The sequence below is a fragment of the Tachyglossus aculeatus genome, chromosome 21 (assembly GCF_015852505.1).
Source record: "Tachyglossus aculeatus isolate mTacAcu1 chromosome 21, mTacAcu1.pri, whole genome shotgun sequence".
NCBI lineage: Eukaryota > Metazoa > Chordata > Mammalia > Monotremata > Tachyglossidae > Tachyglossus > Tachyglossus aculeatus.
In genome coordinates, this window is record NC_052086.1 from 6,758,407 (window position 1) to 6,780,569 (window position 22,163).

The 22,163-nt window shown below is 46.1% G+C and overlaps 1 protein-coding gene across 1 annotated transcript in view; it reads right to left on the bottom strand.

Moving 5' to 3' along the window:
- Positions 1–424: 424 nt before the first annotated feature.
- TTC28 (tetratricopeptide repeat domain 28) overlaps positions 425–22,163 on the bottom strand; it is a 478,850-nt gene continuing 457,111 nt past the window's right edge. The window contains exons 19-22 of the mRNA XM_038763228.1: positions 19,926–20,002; positions 13,821–13,950; positions 4,856–4,963; positions 425–3,192 (exon numbers count right to left, since the gene is read on the bottom strand). Of these exons, the coding sequence (XP_038619156.1) occupies positions 1,562–3,192; positions 4,856–4,963; positions 13,821–13,950; positions 19,926–20,002 (1,946 nt within the window). The 3' untranslated portion in view covers positions 425–1,561. The remainder of the gene's footprint in view (positions 3,193–4,855; positions 4,964–13,820; positions 13,951–19,925; positions 20,003–22,163) is intronic.

Consider the following 22,163-nt stretch of genomic DNA (forward strand, 5'->3'; position numbering starts at 1 on the left):
TGGAGGGGAGAGAGGAGTCTCGAGCTCCATAGCTTAATAAAGTTAAAAAACATGTGGTTTTGCAGACCGCAGGTACGGTAACCTGGGTAAGATTATTTCAGTGTCTGCTTCCCGCAGCCAGGTGGTAAGGTCCTTGAGAGCAGGGTTAATAGTGGCTGTCGCTATTGTACTCTCCCAACCACTCAGTACAGTGCTCAGCCCATGGTAATCGTTCAGTAAAGACTATTAGGATCGGGTGAGCTTGTAAGCGGGTGCAGTGGAACCTTCTAGAATCTCCTCAGGGAAGCATTAAGTTGCTAGGAAAGAGGTGAAGCCCTTGAATGTTTCATCCTGGTTATATTCATTCATTCATTCAATTGTATTTATTGAGCGCTTACTGTGTGCAGAACACTGTACTAAGCGCTTGGGAAGTACAAGTTGGCAACATATAGAGATGGTCCCTACCAAACAACGATATCCAATAAATCCTAGAACAACTTTTTTTTTTTGCTTACAGCTTAATTGACTCGTTCCCCAAACTTGGCTAAGTGGCTATTCATGTATGAATGTTCAAAGTTTGATATTTTGAAAAAATGTTTTCCTTTTCAAAAGAACAGTGCTCTATAAATGTAAAATATTATTATTAATAATACAACCAAGCCATTTAGAGTTATCCAAGAACAAAACAAGTCAAGAATCGTTTAAAAGCAGAGAACTTGCATTTTAAAAATCACATTTGCATAGCTCCAAAATGAGGGGAATGCATTTTGCTCAAACTTTTTTTTTTTTAAAAGGGAATTCACGTTTGGCCGAGAGTGGGGCCAAAAGGGACATTTTAGAGATAGTTTGTAATCACTGAAGAGAGTTCAGCATGGAAGCACTGTTTCAACCTGAATTATTGCATTGTTATTGATGTTACAATTGCATGAGACCAAAACTGCCATCACTGAATTAGAAATCATTGGCATTTTCTGACCAAAATTCTATTTTTGGCTAACGTCACGCTTTCACGTAGGATTCATCTAAGAAAGGTTTCCTATGTACCACCTCGACTGGCACCTGAAAACTTAGAAAACTGTATTTGTTATTTCTGTGTACAAAAGGTACTGCATATATACCTCCTAGCAAAATAGGTGCAAGTTTCCCCTCTCATCTCCCAGCCCCCCACATCCACAAACAATTTGCGTATAAAAACCCCACACTAGTCTCCCACCCGGGGATGAGAATCAGGGAGTTCGTGGGTCAATATTAATATTTGGTGAAAGGAGATGGAAAGACTCATCAAAGACCTCCTGGGCTGGGACCACCACAAACATCCTGGTTCTAGGTGAATCGGGCCCAAAGTCCACTTAAAAAAGAACCGATGACACATCCGTCCTTCAGGGCTCGAATGCCCTGCTGCCCTAGGCCAACCCACCGCCATTCCGGGCCGTGGTTGAACCTGGACGTTGATCGTGGCTCGGCAGCGAACACCATGAGGTTTCGTCCCAGAAAAGAGGCTAACGGGCGGGAGAGAGACCAAGACCCTCCCCTGCCCCCCGTTTAGCATTACAGTTTCACCGGACCGGCAGGCAAAGGGATTTTAACACTTGGAGGAAGGGAAGAACCTTCCCGGTGACAGGAACTTGTAGCCGTTTCCAGAGGGCAGTCTCAGCGGCCGGCCGGCTCCAGGGGAAGCACCGGACGGCGGGGGGGTAGGTGTCGTCTGACCGGTGGTCTCGGCACACCTGTGTCCATTTGGAGGGTCCCTCAGCAGGGGGGTGGGACGCTCCCGCAGGGTCAGCTCCTTGAGTTCGAGTCTGTCTGCCCCTTCCTCCTTCTTGCTGTGCCGAGGGGATAAATTGAGCAGACTGAGGACGTCTCTTTTGGACGCAACGGCGCCCGGGGCCCCGCGGAATATTTTCATCGGGCCCGAGGAGTGCTGGGGGGCACTCTGCCAAAACATCTTCAGGTTGTGGATGGCCTGCACCTTCTCGTCGATGGCCGCCATCTTTAACTTGTCTAGATCCGGGGCATCGGCCGGGCTGGACCGAGCCGACCCGGCCGAGGAGTAGGACAGGGCGGGGGACGGGGCACTTCCAGCCGGCGACTGGTGTCCCGAGCTGGGGGACAGGTTCCTTGGCGACTTGGAGATATGAGCGCTGTAAGGGGAACTGGGATACTTCAACTTGAAGGGAGGCTGGTCGCCCGGGGAGCTGGGCGAGTCACGGCTCGGGGACGGTTGGCTGCTGCGCGGGCCTGGGCCTTCCCTGCCGGACGTCTCGGAAGCGGCCGGGCTGTTGTAGCCCGAGCTGACCTTTTGCAGAGACGAGCTCCGAGTCGGGGGCTTCGGTTTGCCAGAAACCGGGGACGCCTGGCCCTTGGGGCCGGAGGCGGCCGGTCTGCTGAAGGCGCTCGTTTCGGACGATCGGAACCCGGGGGCCCCGTTGGGCCCTGAGGCGCTGGGGTCTTCGGGGTTCCCTTTGCTCACCTGGCTGCCGCTCCTCTGGAGGCGCTCCACGGCCATCAGGTGACTCTGGGTCTCCTCCAAGATCTTCTGGGCCAGCTCCTGGGGATCGAGCTTCGGGTTGTTTTCCTCCTGCGATTTGACCGTACTGTCCGTCTCCGTGCTGGATTGGTCAGACTCTCCGGTGTCGGAACTCGCCAGCTTCCCTACTTTCTGAAAGGGGGAGTTTGGGCTGGGGATGAGTGTCATTTTGGCTGGAGAATTGGGGGTACTCACGCTCCCCTTGGAGCTGACGGACACCTTAACCCCCCTCCCGGCTCCAACTGGGGGCTGTTTGTGATCGGGGGAAAATCTCCCTTTCACGTTTTCTTGGTAAGTGGCCAAGGGCTCGTTGCTGATGATGGAGAACCCTTGGTATTCTTCTTCCTCTTTGTGGGCCGTGGCGCTGGTCTGCGGCGAGAACTGGCTCGGTGGAAGCGAAGGTCTCTGGGGGAAGGTGTTCTTGGGTCTCTCGTAGTCCTGACGCCCTCTGAGCCCCGCCCCGTCGGCCAGACTTTCTGGCTTGGAAGCAAAGCTCATAGAGGAAGCGATAGAACTCAGGCTGTAGACGGAGATGGCGTCGGACGCCGTGCTGTCCGGGCTGGTCGGGGAGAATGGGGGGTGCTGAAATCCCAGGGGTGCTGGGTTGGAAATGGACTGCGCAGATGCCAGGGACTCCAGGGACGAAGAACTGTCCAGGCTCAGTCGCTTGGGAAGTTCTGTAGAATCTAAGTGAAAACAGAAATCAGTTATAGCCGATTGATCGACGGATTGGTGAAGCGGAGAAGCAGTGTGGCTTAGTGGATAAAGCCTGGGCCTAGGAGTCAGAAGCACCTGGATTCTAATCCCAGTTCCATCACTTGTCTGCTGGGTGACCTTGGGCAAGTCACTCCACTTCTCTGGGCCTCATCTGTAAAATGGAGATTAAGGCTGTAAGCCCTATGCAGGACAAAGGACTGTGTCCAACCTGATTAGCTCGTATCTACCCCAGTGCTCAGAACAGTGTTTGAAACAGAGTTAAGTACTTAACAAATCTCATCATCATCCCTAGACCAAGAGCGAGGCTGTTGGCCAATTACACTGCATAAAGAAGGTGGTAAATTTAGATGACTGTGGGTGTTCATCTCAGAAAAAAACATACATAGAGAAAGTATATAAATAGCTAAATGGCTTTACGACAAAGCCCTAAGGGCCAGCTAGGGCCTGGAAATGCTACTGCCCTACCCATTTCAGGAATCTGCCACTTTCCTCCCTTCCTGCCCCCCTGGGTCTAGGCCACTTGGATTGAAGGAGATGGAAACTTTTTTTTCATGGTATTTGTTAAGCACTTATTATGAGACAAGCACTGTACTAGGCGCTGGGGTAGATACAAACTAATCAGGTTGAACCCAGTCCATGTCCCACATGGGGCTCACAGTCTTAATCCCCACTTTGCAGATGAGGGAACTGAGGTCCAAAGAAGTGACAAGACTTGCCTAAGGTTTCCCAGCAGACAAGAAGCAGAGGCGGAATTAGAACCCATGACCACCTGTCTCCCAGGCCTGTGCTCTATCCACTAGGTCATGCTGCTTCTCTATTAAGAAACTCCACTCTTAAGAGAGGAAATATTTTGTGGCTCCATCACTAACATTACATGGAAGTCTAATGTAGGATAGCATAATGATAGTTATGATATTGATTAAGCTCTTTCCCTGTACTCGAAGATAGAGTAGATAAAAGATAATCAGATTGGACATAGTCTTGGCCTTACATGAGGCTCACAGTCTAAAGGAGGAGGGAGAACAGGTACTCAATCCCTATTTTATAGATGACAGTTAAGTGACTGGCCCATGGTCCAGCAGTGGCAGAGCCAGGACTAGAACTGGGCTCTTCTGACTCCCAGATTTGGAATCTTGCCAATGGGCCACGCTGCCTCTTTAAACCAAAAACCACCATAATCACGGGGGAAGACCCACTTGGATCAGCAAGCTAAGAATAATGCTTCTGTTTCCAGGATTCTTTTTTTTTTTTATGGTATTTGTTAAGCGCTTACTATGTGCCGGGCACTGTACTAAGTGCTGGGGTGGATACAACCTAATCAGGTTGGACATAGTCCATGTTCCACCTGGGTCTCACAGTCTTAATCTCCACCTTACACACAAGGTAACTGAGGCCCATGGTCACATAGCAGACAAGTGATGGAGCTGGGATTATAATCCAGGAAATTAGAACCTTAATTCCCTCAGAGAACAGCATTCAGCTGCTCCATTTGAAATTGGGAGGACTGGAGGAAGTGGAGTGTACTTTTGAAGACCCAGCTCATGTCACCAGGACCCGCTTTAGGAAGAAGCCATGAAACTGACCGAGGATCATGGCACATCATGGCACTGACAAACCAGGGGATGGTCTTACCAAAGAGAGACAGCAGAGACTGAAGAGCAAAGTGCATGGTCCTTCTATTAGCTTGTTTCCCAGTTTTCAGAATGACCTCTTCTTGGCCAACTTCACAGAGATCAAACCCTAGAGGGAAAAGCACAGCCAACATTGATTTTTGCTGGTGAAACAGTTCTGTGCCTTGAAAAAAGACAAACTGAAACGGTTTGGTTTCCAGTTTCATCAGCTAGGATTTCGTCAAGTCAGTCAGTCAGTCAATTGCTTAAGCACTTACTGTGTGCAGGGCACTGTACTAAGCACTTTGGAGAGTACAATATAACAATAAATAGACACATTCCCTGCCCAAAATGAGCTTACAGTCCTAGAGAAGGGGGAGACAGACATTAATATAAATACATTAATTACAGATATGTACGTCAAGTGCTGTGGGGATTGGAGGGGGGATGAATAAAGGAAGCCAGTCAGGGCGAAGCAGAAGGGTTGGGAGAAGAGGAAAGGAGGGCTTAAACAAGGAAGGCCTCTTGGAGGAGATGGGCCTTTAATAAGTCTTTGACGAGGGGGAGGGTAATTGCCTATTGGACATGAGGTCCATTTGGGACAAGATTGTGGTCACCTCAGTGTACTGGACAAGGATTGTGTCTACCAACTCTGTCGTACTGTATTTTCCCAAGTGCTTAATAATCAATCCATCGAGTAATGGTATTTATTGAGCTCCTACTGTGTGCAGTACACTGTAGTCAACGTTTGGGAGAATACAACAGATTTGGTAAACACTTTTCCTGCCTGCCCACAATGAGCTTACAATGCTCTGCACACAGTAAGCACTCAATATACACCACTGATTGATTGATTCATCCCAGATCACTAGAAATGGTGGGAAGAGGGAAGGACAGATAAATCCAGAAGGAGGAACTGAAACAGCACTTACAGGGCAAAATGGGGATTCAATATCTGTTCACTCTCCTGCTTAGACTGTAAGACCTATGTAGGAACTGATTATCTTGTATCTACCCCACTGTTTAGTACAGTGTTTGACTCATACTAAGAGCCTAAAAAGTGCCATTATTATTATTATTATTATCATTATTATTATTAGGGACAGAGCAAACAGTTAACTGACATTAAACTAGAGTAAATATTTAACAAGCATAATACACTGTGTCTCCCTTAACCAGTATGGGATGGTTTACCTAAAGAACTAGGGTCACGTACTACTGTGTAGTGCGAAGTACTCAGATTGCTATGTATAAAGCACTGTATAATACACATGAATAGAAATTCAGGAAAAAATGTGCCAGAACAGTACAAATGTTTTTTTCTGATTTGATAAAAAATCCCTTTCAGTGTAAGGCCAGTTCTCTGCTCACACATGTTTTCATTCCATCTTAATATTAATAATAATTTAATAATAATTGTGGTATTTGTTAAGTGCTTCCTTTGTGCCAAACACTTTGCTAAGCACTGGGGTAGATACAATACAATGTGATCAGACACAGTCTCTGTCCCACATGTGGCTCATAAACTAAGAAGGAGGATGTGCAGGTATTTAATCTCTACTTTAAGAAATAAGGAAATTGAGGCACAGAAAAGTTAAGTGATTTGACCAAGGTAACACAGCAAAAAAGTGGTGGAGCCAGTATTAGAATCCAGGTCTCCTGACTTCCAGTCCTGTGCTCTTTCTACTAGGCCAAGTTGCTTTGGCTAGAACACGTTGGGCAAATTGGGCACCTGACTGGATTGAATGTGCTGTGGTATTGTAAGAAACAGCTGGGTCAAGGCAGGAGTGCTATAATACGATTTCTCCTTATCATGGGGTTCTTTGAGAATGCTCTCCTCATGATCTCAGAAAAGTGGGCATCTGCCTTGTCTCTTTTAGGTGCGCAACTGCTTGAGGGTAGGAGTCATGTCCTGGGGGGGTGACTTAGACCGGGCACTGTGAGGGTACCAATAACTCCCAAGACTAAGAATGCCAAATTATAGGAATGAATGCCAATGAGTAAATGATGATGAGGCAAATTTTCTTCAGAGATGCCCAACTCCCTCCCCACTGCCCCCAACACGGGACCCTGAAGTTGGGAAGGGGACAGCTACGTTGTGGGACCCCTTCCCAATTCCACTTCTTGAGGCTGGCCCACATCTGGCTCATGCTTGCTTCCAGGGAGCAGGGCAGCACTCTTCACTCGTGCTAAGATCCCAAAAGTCCAGTCCCCTAGCCTGAAGTTCTGCCAGGCTGCTTTGAGCAGCAAGGACCTTCCAGGGTTGGAAGGGGCCAGGGAGATGGGGGCTGTGTTTGGGATCTGGGGCTGAACTGATCAAGGCTTGAGGATTCTGATTTTTTTTGTGTGGTATTTTTAAGTGCTTATGATGTGCAGGGCACTGTACTAAGTGACAGGGTAAACAGAAGCTACTGTCTCTGGGTGAGTACCTGAGAGCAGGTTCTTGTGTCCGGTTAGTAGGGATAATAATAATGATTATGGTATTTTTTAAGCGCTTACTATGTGACAGGCACTGTACTAAGCACTGGATATTGCGTCTCCCCTCTGACTTCATTCCCCTTGAAATTCATGGCTGGTGGAAGCCGTGATTTCAAGTTTCCCTCTGCCAAAAGAAGCTGGGGAGAGGATGGGGCTCAATAGTTGTATTTCAGTTCAACAGCTAGACAAGAAGAGGGACCATCTTAGCAGCTGAGCTAAACACAAAAACTATCCCCGGAGGCATCAAATAAACTTCCAGATCTCTTGTCTACAGTCAGTACCCGAGCATAACACTCATCTATAGTAACGAGACAAGGGACAGAGGCAATCCCTAAGCAGACTGTTTCAGAGCTTTAATGCAGCATTATGACTCATTTAAGAACAATAATGACATCCTGAGCACGTAAAAACAAACCTCATAAACATCAACAGACTATTCTGAGACAGTCCGGTCAATATATGTGACTAGGTGAGGAGCAGGAAGTGAAGGAAGAGGATGTTGAAGAACCACTGTACTTAGAGACAGGTAAGATTTTCCAAGGATTGCATTGCCAAGTAAGAATTTCAAATTTTGAGTGTAGAATTTTGAGAATAGAACTTAGAACCTGGCACACTGCATGATTTCCAGCAAATTCTTAAAGTCCAAAAGGTTCTTGACGAAGTCCTGTGAGTTTTTCCAAGGAAAAGCTAGAAAATAAGCAGCATGGCCTATTGGAAAGCACACAGCCTGGGAGTCAGAGGACCTGGGCTCTCATCCCGAATCTACCGTTTGTCTGCTCTGTGACCTTGGGCAAGTTACTTAACTTCTCCATGCCTCAGTTTCCTCATCTTTAAGAGGGGGATCCAATACCTGGTCTCCCTCCTACTTAGACTGTGAGCCTCTTGTGGGAGAGAGACTATGTCTGACGGGATTAACCTGTATCTACCCCAGCGCTTAGAACAGTGCTTGATCCCAAGTATGCACTCAATATATTGCTAGATGTCTGGCTCACTAACTGCAGGCTAATGAAGCCCCCCTGCCCTAAACCTCCATGAATCTCAAGATACAAGGACAGTGTTGGATACAGATCCCCATTTATCAAATGTGCCAAGAATCTCAGCCTTTCACAGTCAATCATATTTACTGAACGTCTAACAAATACCATAATTATAATGACTAAAGAAAATACCCCAACCTCTCTGAATAAATTACAGAGCACCAGCACTGTGTGGGTGAGCACTGGGCCAGGTAAGGATGAAAAGACCAGAGTCAGAACAGAACAGAGCCAGAGGACCTGGGTTCTAATCCTGGTCTGTGATTGATCTACTCTGTGGTCTTGGGCAAGTCGCTTAGCTTTTCTGTGCCTCAGGTACCACATATGTAATATGGGGGTAAAATATCTGTTCTCCTTCTCAGACTGTGAGCCCCACATGGGGCAGGGGCTGTGTTTGACTTGTTTATCTTATATCTACCCCAGTGCTTAGTTCAGTGCCTGTACACAGTATAGGGACTGGGTCCAAGCTGACTAGCTTGTACCTACCCCAGTGCTTGGAACAGTGCGCGGCACATAGTAAGTGCTTAACAAAATACCATTAAAAAACCCCAACCCCAGTATACCAAAATTATTATTCCTATTAGACACACAGATTATACTGGGCAGAAGCCTCCTATGAAACACCTCTCTCTGGTCTAATAATACAACGCACTAGGGTCGAGCACTGATTGCTGCTAAATAGTCCAGTTTTTCTGTGCCGGTTGTTGTCAGCTAGTGGTGTTCTTCCGGCTTCAGAGGGTAATTAAATGTCAAGAAAAGGGTTTCTTGAAACACTCTCTGAAAGATTCTACTAATGAAGCAAAAGACTGTGGGTCCCCTAGGATTTGGCCCCAGGTAGGAACTACCCAGAGCTCTGGTTGCTATGGAGATGTTTTCCATTCTGAACTAGAGAATAAACAGTCCATGAAATCTGGAAAACTGGGCCCTGAGAAAACCACACTGGCCTTTTTTTCACCACCACTGCACAAGCTGAATCTCTCTGGCCAAAAAGAAGAGAAGAACCGGGCAATTACTGAGATAACCCAAGCAAAACCAGTTGTTTTACTTTAAATTACTTGGCTGGATATTTTGAAAGAAGTCAATTCATCCAAAAATTGAGCTTTGTTTCTCTGTTTCTTTTAGACTTCGGGAGTCTGAGTCAGGGGGCAGTCTCCTACGGCTGGGGAATCCTGTAGATCTCTAAATGGCTCTGTAACAACAATAATAATATTAACAGTGGCATTTATTAAGCATTTACTATGTGCCACACACTGGGCTTAGCACTGGGGAAGATTTCACGACAGTGAGATCAGAGATGGTCCCTGTCCTACCTGGGGGCACCCAGTCTAAGAGGAAAGGAGAAAAGGTATTGACTCTCCATTTTACAACTGAGGAAACGGAGGTCCAGAGAAATTAAGTGACGTTCCCAAGGTCACACAGCACTTAAGCGTCACAGTTGGGACTCCACCCTGGGTCTCCTGGCTCATAGTCCTGTGCTCCTTCCACTAGTCCACAGTGCCTCTCTTCCTGAAGCAGCCGAAGTAGTTCTAAACCTTGATGAGAACAGAGTAAACTGGAAGGGTTGTGAGGAGAAACCTCTATCAGAAACTCTCATATAAGTGGGCAGTGAAGCTGAGGATTCTCTAATTGCTCCTTTGCTAACACCTGTGATAACAGGCCTAGTGGTGTTGTCAATCATGTGGGAATCAGACCTGCACCTTCAGCCTACTGAAGGGAACAGCCCAGGAAGGGAAAATAATGCTTTTCCAGTAGGGTAAGTTATATCTAGAGCCTACAGTGTAACCAGGTATGCAAGGATGAAAGAGCTAATTCCCACTAAGGAGAAATCACCATTTCAGTTAGGAAGAAAACTTGGTATATCTTTCTTCTTTTTTCCAATGGCACTTGTTAAGCACTTACTGTGAGTCACGCACTGTTCTAAGCATTGTGGCAGATACAAGTTAATCAGGTCAGACACAGTCTCTGTCCCAAATGGGGCTCACATTCAAACAATCAGTCATATTTATTGAACACTTACTGTACCAGGCACTTGGGAGAGTACAATATAATAATGGTTGGTAGACATGTTCCCTGCCCACAGTGAGCTTACAGCCTAGAGGGGGACATAGACAATAATATAAATGATTAGAATTTTGGATATGTACCTAAGTGCTGTGGGGCTGAGGGAGGGGTAAATAAAGGGAGCAAATCCAAGGGTAAAGGTGATAGAGAAGGGAATAGAGAAAATCAGGGCTTAGTCAGGGAAGGCCTCTTGGAGTAGCTGTGCCTTCAGTAAGGCTTTGAAAGTGGGGAGAGTCATTGTCAGATATGACAAGGGAGGGCATTCCAGGCCAGACGCAGGCTGTGGGTGAGAAGTCAGTGGCGATATAGATGAGACTGAGATACAGTGAATAGGTTGGTGTTAGAGTAGTGAATTGTGCAGGCTGGACTGTGGTAGGAAAGCAGCAAAGTAAGGTAGGAGGGGACAAGGGGATTGAGTGTTTTAAAGTCGAATGTAAAGAGCTTCTGTTTGATGCAGAAGCAGATGGGCAACCACTGGAAGTTCTTGATGAGTCTGAGCAGCAGTCTAAACTTAGTAGTACTAACTTTCCAAATGACTGTATATTAGACTGCAAGAAGCGGGAAGGCAAAGTTGGTGAGTCTTGCTTCTGTGTTATCTTCTAAGACTTTGTGAGTGGCACTCAGTAGGCACTGAATAAATATGATTTATTGTGAAAGGCTGGGACTAGCATTTCATTTGATTAATGGGGATCTGTAATCAGTGGGACTGTCTAAATACCAATCTCGAGGTTCATGGGGGTGTGCAGCAGGGGTGCTTCAACTGTCCCACACTGTTAGTGAACCATGTATCTAGCTGATTGGCTTTATGCCTGGAGATCTCTTAACCAGAGAATCCTGGGATGAATGGAGAGGGGGCAGGTAAGGAACTTGATTGCCATGACACATTCCAGCTACGTAGTTATCTGTAATTTATTTATTTATATTAATATCTGCCTCTTTCTCTAGACTGTAAGTTCATTGCGGGCAGAGAATGGGTTTGTTTTTTCGTATACTATACTTTCCCAAGGGCTTACTGCAGTGCTCTGCACACAGTAAGTGCTCAATAAATATGATTGATTCCAGCTGCTGGGCTGCACATATAATCTTAATTGTGGTATTTGTTAAGCACTTACTATGTGCCAAGCACTGTACTAAGTTCTGGGGTAGATACAATACATACACAAACCTCTATAGGACTTGGGAGTCAGTTTAGAAACCCAAATAATGGAAATATCTTTGGGCACCTAATTAGTGTGGCTTAGTGGAAAGAGCACAGGCTTGGGAGTCAGTAGTTGTGAGTTCTAATCCCACCTCCACTACTTATCAGCTGTGTGACTTTGGGCAAGTCATTTAACTTCTCTGGGCCTCAGTTACCTCATCTGTAAAATGGGGATTAAGACTGTGAGCCCCACGTGAGACAACCTGATTACCTTGTATCTCCCCCAGTGCTTAGAACAGTGCTTGGCAGATGCACATAGTAAGCGCTTAACAAATGCCGTCATTATTATTATTCTAGACTGTAAGCCCGGTATGGGCAGGGATTGTCTCTCTTTATTGCTGAATTGTACTTTCCAAGCACTTAGTACAGTGCTCTGTACACAGTAAGCTCTCAATAAGTACAGCTGAGTGAATAATTAGAGTTGATAAATGCTCCTCTACTAAAACATAGATGGTTTATGTGAAGTGGATCAATAAAATCTTTGAGGGCAGGAACTGGGTCTACTAACACTAATGGATTTTCCCAAGTGCTCAGGCCAGTGCTCCTCACAGAGTAATACTCAATTAAATACTGATTGACCATTAACTCCACAGAGGTAAATTATAAATTTAATTTACTGCAATAAAACAAGTCAGTTTAGTTTTATTTATGGCAGTTGGTCAGTGATCCCAAAGCATTGGGAAAGCGTCAAATTTTACTTTGTCTCTCACCACCTTCTGCCTCTCCTTCTTCCCTCTCCCACCCTTTTTATCCTGTCCTGAATATTTTCTCTCCAATTCTATGACATAATTCAAGGCTGACCAAGTGATTGCTAGATCATCTTCCATTTATGCACAGAGGTCTGGGAAATGTTTGTTTCTCTTGTTGTTGGAGGGATCTGGAAATGCCTTTCAAGAAGTCACAGTTGAACTACGACTCTTAGGTGAACTGTGGTGAACCAGGTATGATGGTCAGATGAGAGTGTTTTTTGAGCTCCTACTGTGTGCAGAGTAGAGAACTACGTATCAGATGGAGTCCCAAAGAAGTCGAAGAAATGATTCCTTTCCTCAAGGAGCTTACAATCTAAACATTCTACGAATCACTCTAACATCACTATTTATCGAGCCCCTCCTGAGTGCAAAGTGCTGTTCCAAGTGCTTTGGCCGGGGGTACAATAACAGCATCGAGGCTAGAAAGTAGAAAGAGCACAGATCTGTGAGTCAGAGGACCTGGGTTCTAGACCCACCTCTGCCACTGGCCTGCTGAATGACCGAGGGCAAGTCCCTTAACCTCCCTGGACCTCCTCCGTTCCATCAACTGTACAATATACAAGTGTCTTGTGAGGACAAAAGCTAAATAAGTAATGTGAAAGCACTTGGGAATAAAAGTGTTATAAAGGATGGAAAAATCAAGGTATTTGTAGATTGTGAACCACGGGGGACAGAGATTGTGTCTTAGCTGATGAACTTGTATCTTTCCCAAAGCTTAGCACCCAGTCAGTAAGCACTAAATAAGCACCAAAATGAATGAGAAGGAAACATGTCCCCTGCCCTCAGGGAACTTACAGCCTAATGGGAGAAACTGAGAAGAACCTGTCCACCTGAATGGTAAACTGCTTGGTCTTTGTATATGTAACAATTAAGCAGCTATTCTTATCTCCCTAATGTATATCTTAATTCATCCTCTCTCTGGATTTGGAAATAGTTGGGAATAGAGAGCAAGTATTTGTAATAATAATAATGCAACTGTGGTATTTGTTAAGTGATTACTGTGTGCTAAGCACTGTACTAAGCACTGGAGTAGATACAAGATAATCAGGTCCCACATGGGGCACACAGTCTAAGTAGGAGGGAGAACAAGTACTGAACCCCCATTTTGCAGAATGTGGGAACGGAGGCAAAGAGAAGTGAAGTGATTTGTTCAAGGTCACAGAGCAGACAAGTGGCAGAGCCAGGATTAGAACCCGGGCCCTCTGACTCCCGGGCCTGTGCTCTTTCCATTACGCTACACTGCTTTGACTTGATTTCTCTGGCCAGTGACTGCCACAAATGGAGCAAACATGGAATTAGGAGGTAATATTTCATGTCCAAATCTCATGCTTTCTTTAATGTCCAGAGTTTCTTGCTGGCACTTAAGGTGGTAACATTTACCCAATACTTTCCCTTTCAGGAGCCAGGAAAGACAGAGAGCAGATGTGGGGAAATATAAGTGCCCAAAAGAGGCAATATTTCTCTTACCTAGAGCTGCCAGAAACTCATGACACCCAGGTAGCCTCCAAAGCTGAACGCTGATGGAGACTTGGATAGGCGCTGAGCAGAAGTCCTGATCCTTCTCTCCCGGTTGGAGCTGAACCAGAACCTGATGAAGCTGTGGGACAGAGGAGAGGCAGATGTTCATTTACCTTATCGGAAAGGGTCTCATTTCCTGCCTGCCCCTTATTCTGGCCTCATTTTCTTCCACTGGGCACATTATGCTTTCATTTTTTTTCATTTACATTTTCAAGTCCAGCACATTTCTAAGTGGGGGTGATCTCCGGGGAACACTTTAATAGGAGGACCACTCCCAGACATTACCCGCTCTGAAGGGCGAGTCAGGAGGGAATGGGTTGGGGGTGAAGAACCCTGGTATTAGAGAGCAGGAACTCAGGAGGGATTAATTTGCCCTCAAGTTTATTATGCAGGAGGCCATCTGACATGGGAGGGAAAATGCAAAATTAATTCTCAGGGAGTTAATGGCTGAATGCAAAATCAAATCCCAGGAGGCTGTGGAATCACGCATGTAGACAAATGTGGAACAGAGCAGCCACCTCTCTAGATGTGCCCCAGTGGCTGGTGGCCAGAACTTGGACCGTCACTCTGGCCGTGACAGTGGCACAGCCCAGAGGCACACAAGCAGAAAAAATAGTCCCTTCAGCTGCTGTCATCAACACCACTGGCCTGGAGTCTATCCCCTCTGCAGAGGCCTGAGCTCTGCACAAGGAGCAGAAGGAGGAGGAGTTTCCGTCAGGCTGCTCTGACTCCCATTCTATTCCACGAGGCGGATGCTGTCTTGGCTTCAATGAATATTTCTCTGTGTAGGTGTGATGTGGAGGAGGCTGGGGGGATGAAGAGTGGGGGGATAGGAGGGAGCGGATGTGGATGAATGTGTGTTTCTGCAACCCCACCAAGCACTTGGGTATCCGGCCCATCCCCTCTCCCCGGAGTAGCATGGCCTAGTGGAAGGAGCCCAGGCTTGGGAGGCAGGAGACTTGGATTCGAATCCCGACTCTGCCACTTGTCTGCAGGTGACTTTGACAATGGTAATAATGACTGTGGTATTTGTTAAGCATTTACTCTGAGCCAAGTACTGTACTAAAAGCTGAGGTAGAGACAAGATAATCGGGTCCCTCATGGGGCTCAGAGTCTAAGCAGGAGGGAGAACAGGTGTTGAATCTCCATTTTGTAGATGTGGGAGCTGAGGTTCAGAAAAGTTCAGTCACAGAGCAGACAAGCGGTGAAGCCAGGATTATATCCCAGGCCCAGGCTCTTTCCACTAGGCCAAGGTGCTTCTCCAGACAGGTTACTTGACTTCTTTGGGCCTCAGTTTCCTCATCTGTAAAACGGGGACAGAAATACTACATTCTCATACTGAGCTATTCCTTCAGTGGCTTACTGGGTGACTCTGGGCAACTACTAGCCCTCCCTGGGTCTCAGTTCTTCATCTGTACAATGAGGCCATTTCCTGCCTCTCCCTGATTCACAGGGATGATATGAGGGTGAAAATGAGTTATCTGACATGGAAAGCATTGTGGAACAGCCAAAGCACTGTAGAGTTGGAGGGCGCTGCGTTGCTGTTATTTTGGGAAGCACCTCTTCCAGGGTGAATTTGGGAGCTTTCCCATTGGCTCCTCAGGATTTTGTAAGGTTCCAAGCTTAGCCAACTTGGAATGTTCATTATCTTTCTTAGGCATTGGGAGAGTTTGTTCCTGAATCTGCAGAACTGCCTTCTGACACTGTCTCTTAAAACAAAGATTTCTTGGTTTTACCAAGATAACCTGAAGCTAGTTTGGGCTTTTTTTTAAATGTAGGATGAGGAATATTTTTGGTTTCTAAAATCTTGAAATGGGTTTAAAGCCTCTTGTCTCCCATTTGTAGCCACAGAGGACTTGAAAAGACCAAGAAAGGAAATGACCAGAGGCGAGGAACAGGAGAGGAGGAAGGAGGAGGAGAAGAAAGACAGTGAAAGGTAGGGTTGAACCTGAGCAATGAAACATTTTTAAAATACAGATACTTTCTACTTTGTTACAATATTCAAACTTGGAAACCCACGGAACATCTTTCAGCTGATTTAGAAGCATCACCTAATAAACCAGAATTAGAGATGGCAGCAGTTTGCACTGAAAGTCTTTAGCTACAGGATCGCTTTTCAGGGACTGCTGGGTTTCTTGCCACTCACCTGAATGAAAATTGCTATTGAGAATACTACTCACCATTCCAACCATATTTTTAACAGCCTTCAGCCAGCAGGTGGGAGAGCAAGAGAGTGCCAGAGCAAGAGAGAGGAGGAGGTAAAGAGAGAGAGAGAGAGAGAAAGAGAGAGAGAGAGAAAGAGAGAGAGAGGAGATAGTTTAGACTCAAGCATAGGTTGTTCCGCAAAATGAATTGACAATTGCAACAGCACGTCCGCACCAAAACCAACCCAGCAGCCACAGCACACAAGGTGCATTTGTTACAGGTAGGGAAAGGGAGACAGAGTCAGCAGGCAGGGGTAAACCAAGAAACAGGAGGTCAAGACTGGAAGTGTCCCTTAAGTTTGAGCCAGACTTCAAAATGTGACATGACCCTAGAAACTGGCCTGGGGGACAGGAGAAACATAGATTTCTCGAGGTGGAAAATTTCCATAATAGTTGCCTTCTAAGCAGAGGTCTTCCAGATCAATAAATACCACTGATGGATTGATCAAAGAGGAACAGGGTCTGTTTTATGCAAGTCAACATTGGTCATACCTGGCTAGTCTTAAGGCAGGTTCAAAAATTCCTGGAAACCACATGTAATAATAACAATACCTTGATTTCATAGAGCACTTGAATTCCCAAAACATTTTCCCATCAGTTATTTGATTTTATCCTCACATCTGTGTGAGGCAGGGATGGATTATACCCAAGTAGATAATACCTCAAGTTTTAGCCACCTGGGAGGCGGTGTGGTCTAGTTAAAAGAACAGAGGGCTGAGAGTCTAGAGACCTGGTTTCCAGTGAGGTCTCTACTTCTGGCCCACTGTGTGACCTTGGGAAAGTCAAATGACTGGCCTCATCTGTCGAGCCTGCGACTTGGCACTGCCCTCGACTCCTCCCTTTCTTTCGACCCCAATATTACTATGTGCCAGGCACTGTAATAAATGCTGGGGTGGTTACAAACAAATTGGGTTGGACACTGTCCCTGACCCACATGAAGCTCCCCATTTTACAGATGAGGGAACTGAAGCCTGGAAAAGGGAGGTGACTTGCCCAAGGTCATACAGCAGACAAGTGGCAGGGCCAGGATTAGAACCCAGGTCCTTCTGATTCCCAGGCCTGTGCTCCATCCATTAAGCCACACTGCTTCTCACCAGTGAAAGCTTCCCAGCTTACTATTCTATTTATTTTGTTAATGATGTGCATCTAGCTTTATTTTTATTTATTCTGATGATTTGACAACTGTCCACATGTTTTGTTTTGTCGTCTATCTCCCCTTTCTAGACTGTGAGCCCGTTGTTGGGTAGGGACCATCTCTATATGTTGCCAACTTGTACTTCCCAAGCGCTTAGTACAGTGCTCTACACAGGGTAAGTGCTCAATAAATATGACTGACTGAATGAATCAAAAAAAATTTCCTATGGTAATAGCACTACATTTTCCTTCTGACTCCCAGGCCCACACTCTATCCATTAGGCCACACTGCTTCTTTCATACCCTTATCACACAAATGGAGTTGGAATCTTGGCTTTATTTATTGTTTCCTACTTCTCAGTCAGCATAATTTCCCCAAATAATTAGTCACAGAGGTACTATCTGGTCTTCGTAAATGTCATTATGAGGGCAGGTACAGAGCATTAAATGAGAAAATGAGAAGGCAGTCAGAATGGTAGTCGGATTTGGGAAGCCAAGTGGCATCTACAAATTCTGTTTAGCACAACCTTCAGGGGGCTGTTCTGGGAGTCTGCGGGGAGAACTGAGCACGGTTGATCTTATAATGAATAGCTGCTTACCATAACAAAAGACTTTTTTTTTTCTTGGTTTTTGTTTAGCACTTACAATATGCCAGGCACAGTACTGAGCACTGGGGTAGATGAAACCTAATCAGGTAGAACACCGTCCATGTCCCATATGGGGCTCTCAGTCTTAATCCCCATTTTACAGATGAGGGAACTGAGACCCAGAGAAGTAAAACGACTTGCCCAAGGTCACGCAGCAGACAAGTGGTGGAGCTGGAATTAGAACCCAGATCTTTCTGACTCCCAGGCCTGTGCTCTATCAATTAGGCCACACTGCTTCTCACTGGCAAAAGCTTCCCAGCAAAAATGGGATCTGCCATGGCTTGATCTTCCAAAAAAATTCCCTATGATACTATTGTTAAATTTTCAGTAATTCACACCAAAGTCATACCCAAGGCTCCACTGGATTCATTTGCAGGCCGTGGGAATTCCACTCTTACCAATGGGTAGGATTTAGTCATCAGAGAGGTATTTTTAAACACATCCTCATTCTCGTTTGGTCCCTAACATCAGGAACATGGGCTTTGGATCCTGCCCTTCACTCATCCGGAGAATGGGGGAAACTGAGGGAACACCCAGATCAAGGCTGCTGAACTCTGAGGTTGGGTCATGGACAGAAATCTTTACAAAACGCAGAGCTCCTGGGGCACAGTGCTTTCCTTTTTGACATAAAAACCCACCTTCATATTAGTTACGTGCAAAGAACATATGGGGTATAGAATGACCGCAGCCCCAGGGTGAAAGCTGTTCATCATTTGGGACCAAGAAGGAGGACACAGCTTGTTGTGAGCAGGGACTGTATCTGCCAACTCTGCTGGACTGTACTCCCCCGAGCACTTAGGACAGTGCTCTGTACACAGTAAGTGCTCAGTAAATACAGTGATTGATTACTTTTTTTTAATAGTATTTGTTAAACACTTATTATGTGCCAGGCACTGTACTAAGCCCTGGGGTAGATACAAGCTAATCAGGTTGGACAAAAGTCCATGTCCCATGTGGGGCTCCCGGTTTTAATACCCATTTTTCAGATGAGGTAACTGAGGCCCAGAGAAGTGAAGTGATTTGCTCAAGGTCACAGAGCAGACAAGTGGTGGAGCCAGGATTAGAACCCAGGTCCCTCTGACTCCCAGGCCCGGGCTCTATCCTCTAGGCCAAGGGACATAGGACACCAAAGAACAGCGATCAGTACGGACCATCTTGGTCATGGTCAGCTCTGTTCAGGAAAGTGAATGGGACACTTGTTGGAGGACCGTGCTGAGGAGGAAATGAGTGTGAAGCAATACTAAGGCCCAGGAGGCCTAGGAGGGGACTGTGGCTAGACACCTACCATGCCTCACAGAGAGCTATGGTATGGATGGCCACACAGCCTAGTGGAAAGAGCTTGGGGCTGGGAGTCAGGAGATCCAGGTTAGAGTTCCAGCTCTGCCACTGGCCTGCTGGGTGACCTTGGGGAAGTCATTTAGTCTCTCTGGGCCTCTGTTTCCTTACTTGTAAAATGGGGATAAGGTAGATAGCAAACCCTGTGTGGGCCAAGGATGGTGTCCAATCTGATAACCAGGACTTAGCGCACAGTAAGCATTTAAAAAATGCCATTATGAATAACTGAGGACAATGGGAACCTCTCAGGGATATAAGGAAGGGTAGTAAGCACTCAATATCACCACTGATGGATTGATTGACTTAACACGGTTTATCCATTGGATGAAGATGCATGTGAGATAATGCCAGACTCTGTGTCCTTTGTTTCTAGAGTTCACTACCTCAATCAGTTAATCAATGGTATTATCGAGCACTTACTGGTTTGCAATGCCCTGTACTACGCATTTGGGAGAGGACACTACAACAGAGTTGGCTGACACAATCCCTGCCGCACAGAGCTAATGCTCCTTGCCCCTCCCTTTAAGGTCTACTGTGATGCTGACAGGGAGAATTTAGTTTTCTGGAGGGGGTACTGGGTGGGGCACAGAGGCTAAGAGAGAGACACACACATGCAAAGATTCTGAGGTAAAAACGGAAATGATAATGAGTTACTGCCGGCGTCACTGTTCAGCCACCCATCTTCCCCTTTCCCTAATACGTGCGTGACACTGCCTCGGCTTCAGTCAGCTTACCCGGTTGATGAGTTGCTCTCCGGTTTCTGAAGCAGTGATAAGTTTACAAAGTGCCTGAAGTGCAGGGTTAGGCAAACCTGAAAGGGTGAGAAACAACGGCATTATTCGGAGCCAAGCACTGGCTCTCACTGAAGACACACGAACTGGACCCTTCCCCATTTTCCATAGTAATAATAATAATGGCATCTATTATGCACTTACTATGTGCAAAGCACTGTTCTAAATGCTGGGGAGGTTACAAGGTGATCAGGTTGTCCCCTGTGGGGCTCACAGTCTCAATCCCCATTTTACAGATGAGGTCACTGAGGCAAAGACCTCAGTGACTTGCCCAAAATCACACAGCTAACAAGTGGTGGAGCCGGGATTTGAACCCGTGACCTCTGACTCCAAAGCCCATGCTCTTTCCACTAAGCCACGCTGCTTCTCTAAATGGGTGCAAGTGGATAACTCTAAATGGGTCCAAGTGGCTAACTTGTATATCAGAAAATTGGGAAGTGACAAGCACCACAACAATGGCCCTAGCAGTGGTTAGAAAAGGGCATAATAATAATAATAATATTAATAACTGTGGTATTTTGTTAAGCTTTCTATGTACCACACACTGTACTAAGCTCTGGGATAGATACACAGTAACGATCCCCGTCCCACATGGGGCTCACAGTCTCAATCCCCATTTTACAGATGAGGGAACTGAGGCTCAGAGAAGTTAAGTGATTTGCCCAAATATCATGCAGCAGATGAGAGGTGGAGCCGGGATTACAACCCAGGCCCCTGACTCTGAGGCCCAGGCCTTTTCCACTAGGCCATGCTGCTTCCCAGGAGCTCAGAGGTAGGGAGCTGGTCACTGAGAAAAGAATTTGAAAAGAACATGAAAGGCAGCATAGCCTAGTGGAAAAAGCACAGGATCGAAGTTAGGGAACCAAATAATAATAATTGTGGTTCTTGTTAAGCACTTAAAGAGGGAAGAGCATGGGCCAGGGAGTCGAGGAACCTGGATTCTAATTCCAGCTTCACCACTTGCTTGCTATGTGAACCTGAGCAAGTCACTCAACTTCTCTGGGCCTCAGTTTCCTCACCTGTAAAATGGGGATTAAATACCTGCTCTCTCCCCGCTTTAGGCTGTGAGCCCCACATAGGACAGGAACTTTGTCCGGTCTGATTTATCTTGCATCTATCCCAGCACATAATACAGTGCTCGGTACATAGCAAGCCCTTGCCAAATATTACAATTATTATTATTACCAAACTGCCACAAGGGCTAAGACAGCACAGAAATCCTATTTTAGAGGACAGGCTACAAAACACTAAGTCCCCTTGGTAGCCGCATAGGATGTGGAATGGTGAGGTTTTTATCTGGTCTTTTCTAGAGGAAAGGGCGATACCCAAAAGTTAAGTGGGTTTAACTTGAAACATCAAGAGACCAAGAGTTAGAGGCAAGTGTTAAGAACCAGGTGGCTTGGAGGAAAGAGCATGGGCCTAGGAGTCACTGGACCTGGATTCTAACCCCACTCTGCCATTTTTGTGCTGTGTGAACTTGGGAAAGTTGCTTCACTTCTCTGGGCCTCAGTTACCTCATCTGTCAACTGGGGATTGAGACTGTGAGCCCTGTGTGGGAAAGGGACTGTGTTTAACCTGATTACCTTGTACCTACCACATTGCTTAATACAGTGCCTGGCACATAGTAAACCCTTAACAAATATCATAAAGAAAAAAAAAGCCAAGAACAGTGCTCAGGGTCTCTGACTCCTTATCCTGCTCCCAAATAAAAATAATAATAATGGCATTTATTAAGCGCTTACTATGCGCAAAGCACTGTTCTAAGTGTTGGGGAGGTTACAAGGTGATCAGGTTGTCCCATGGGGGGCTCACAGTCTTAATCCCCATTTTACTGATGAGGTAACTGGGGCCCAGAGAAGTTAAGTGACTTGCCAAGAGTCACACAGCTGACAATCAGCAGAGCTGGGATTTGAACCCATGACCTCTGACTCCAAAGCCTGGGCTCTTTCCACTGAACTACGCTGCTTTTGCAATCCCAAAGTACTGGGATTGTTTCAGTCATGGGCAATCAAACTGAACTTGCATTGCACAGCAGAGGAACTGAACTCCCATTAAATCCACTTAACCAAGAGAATGAAGTTCCAGATGATGAAAACCAGCAGTGGCCTGTCTGGTCAACCTAAGTGCACCCTCAATACTGACCAAGGCTAGTGTTGGCCTTGCTCGGTCTCCAACTCTGTC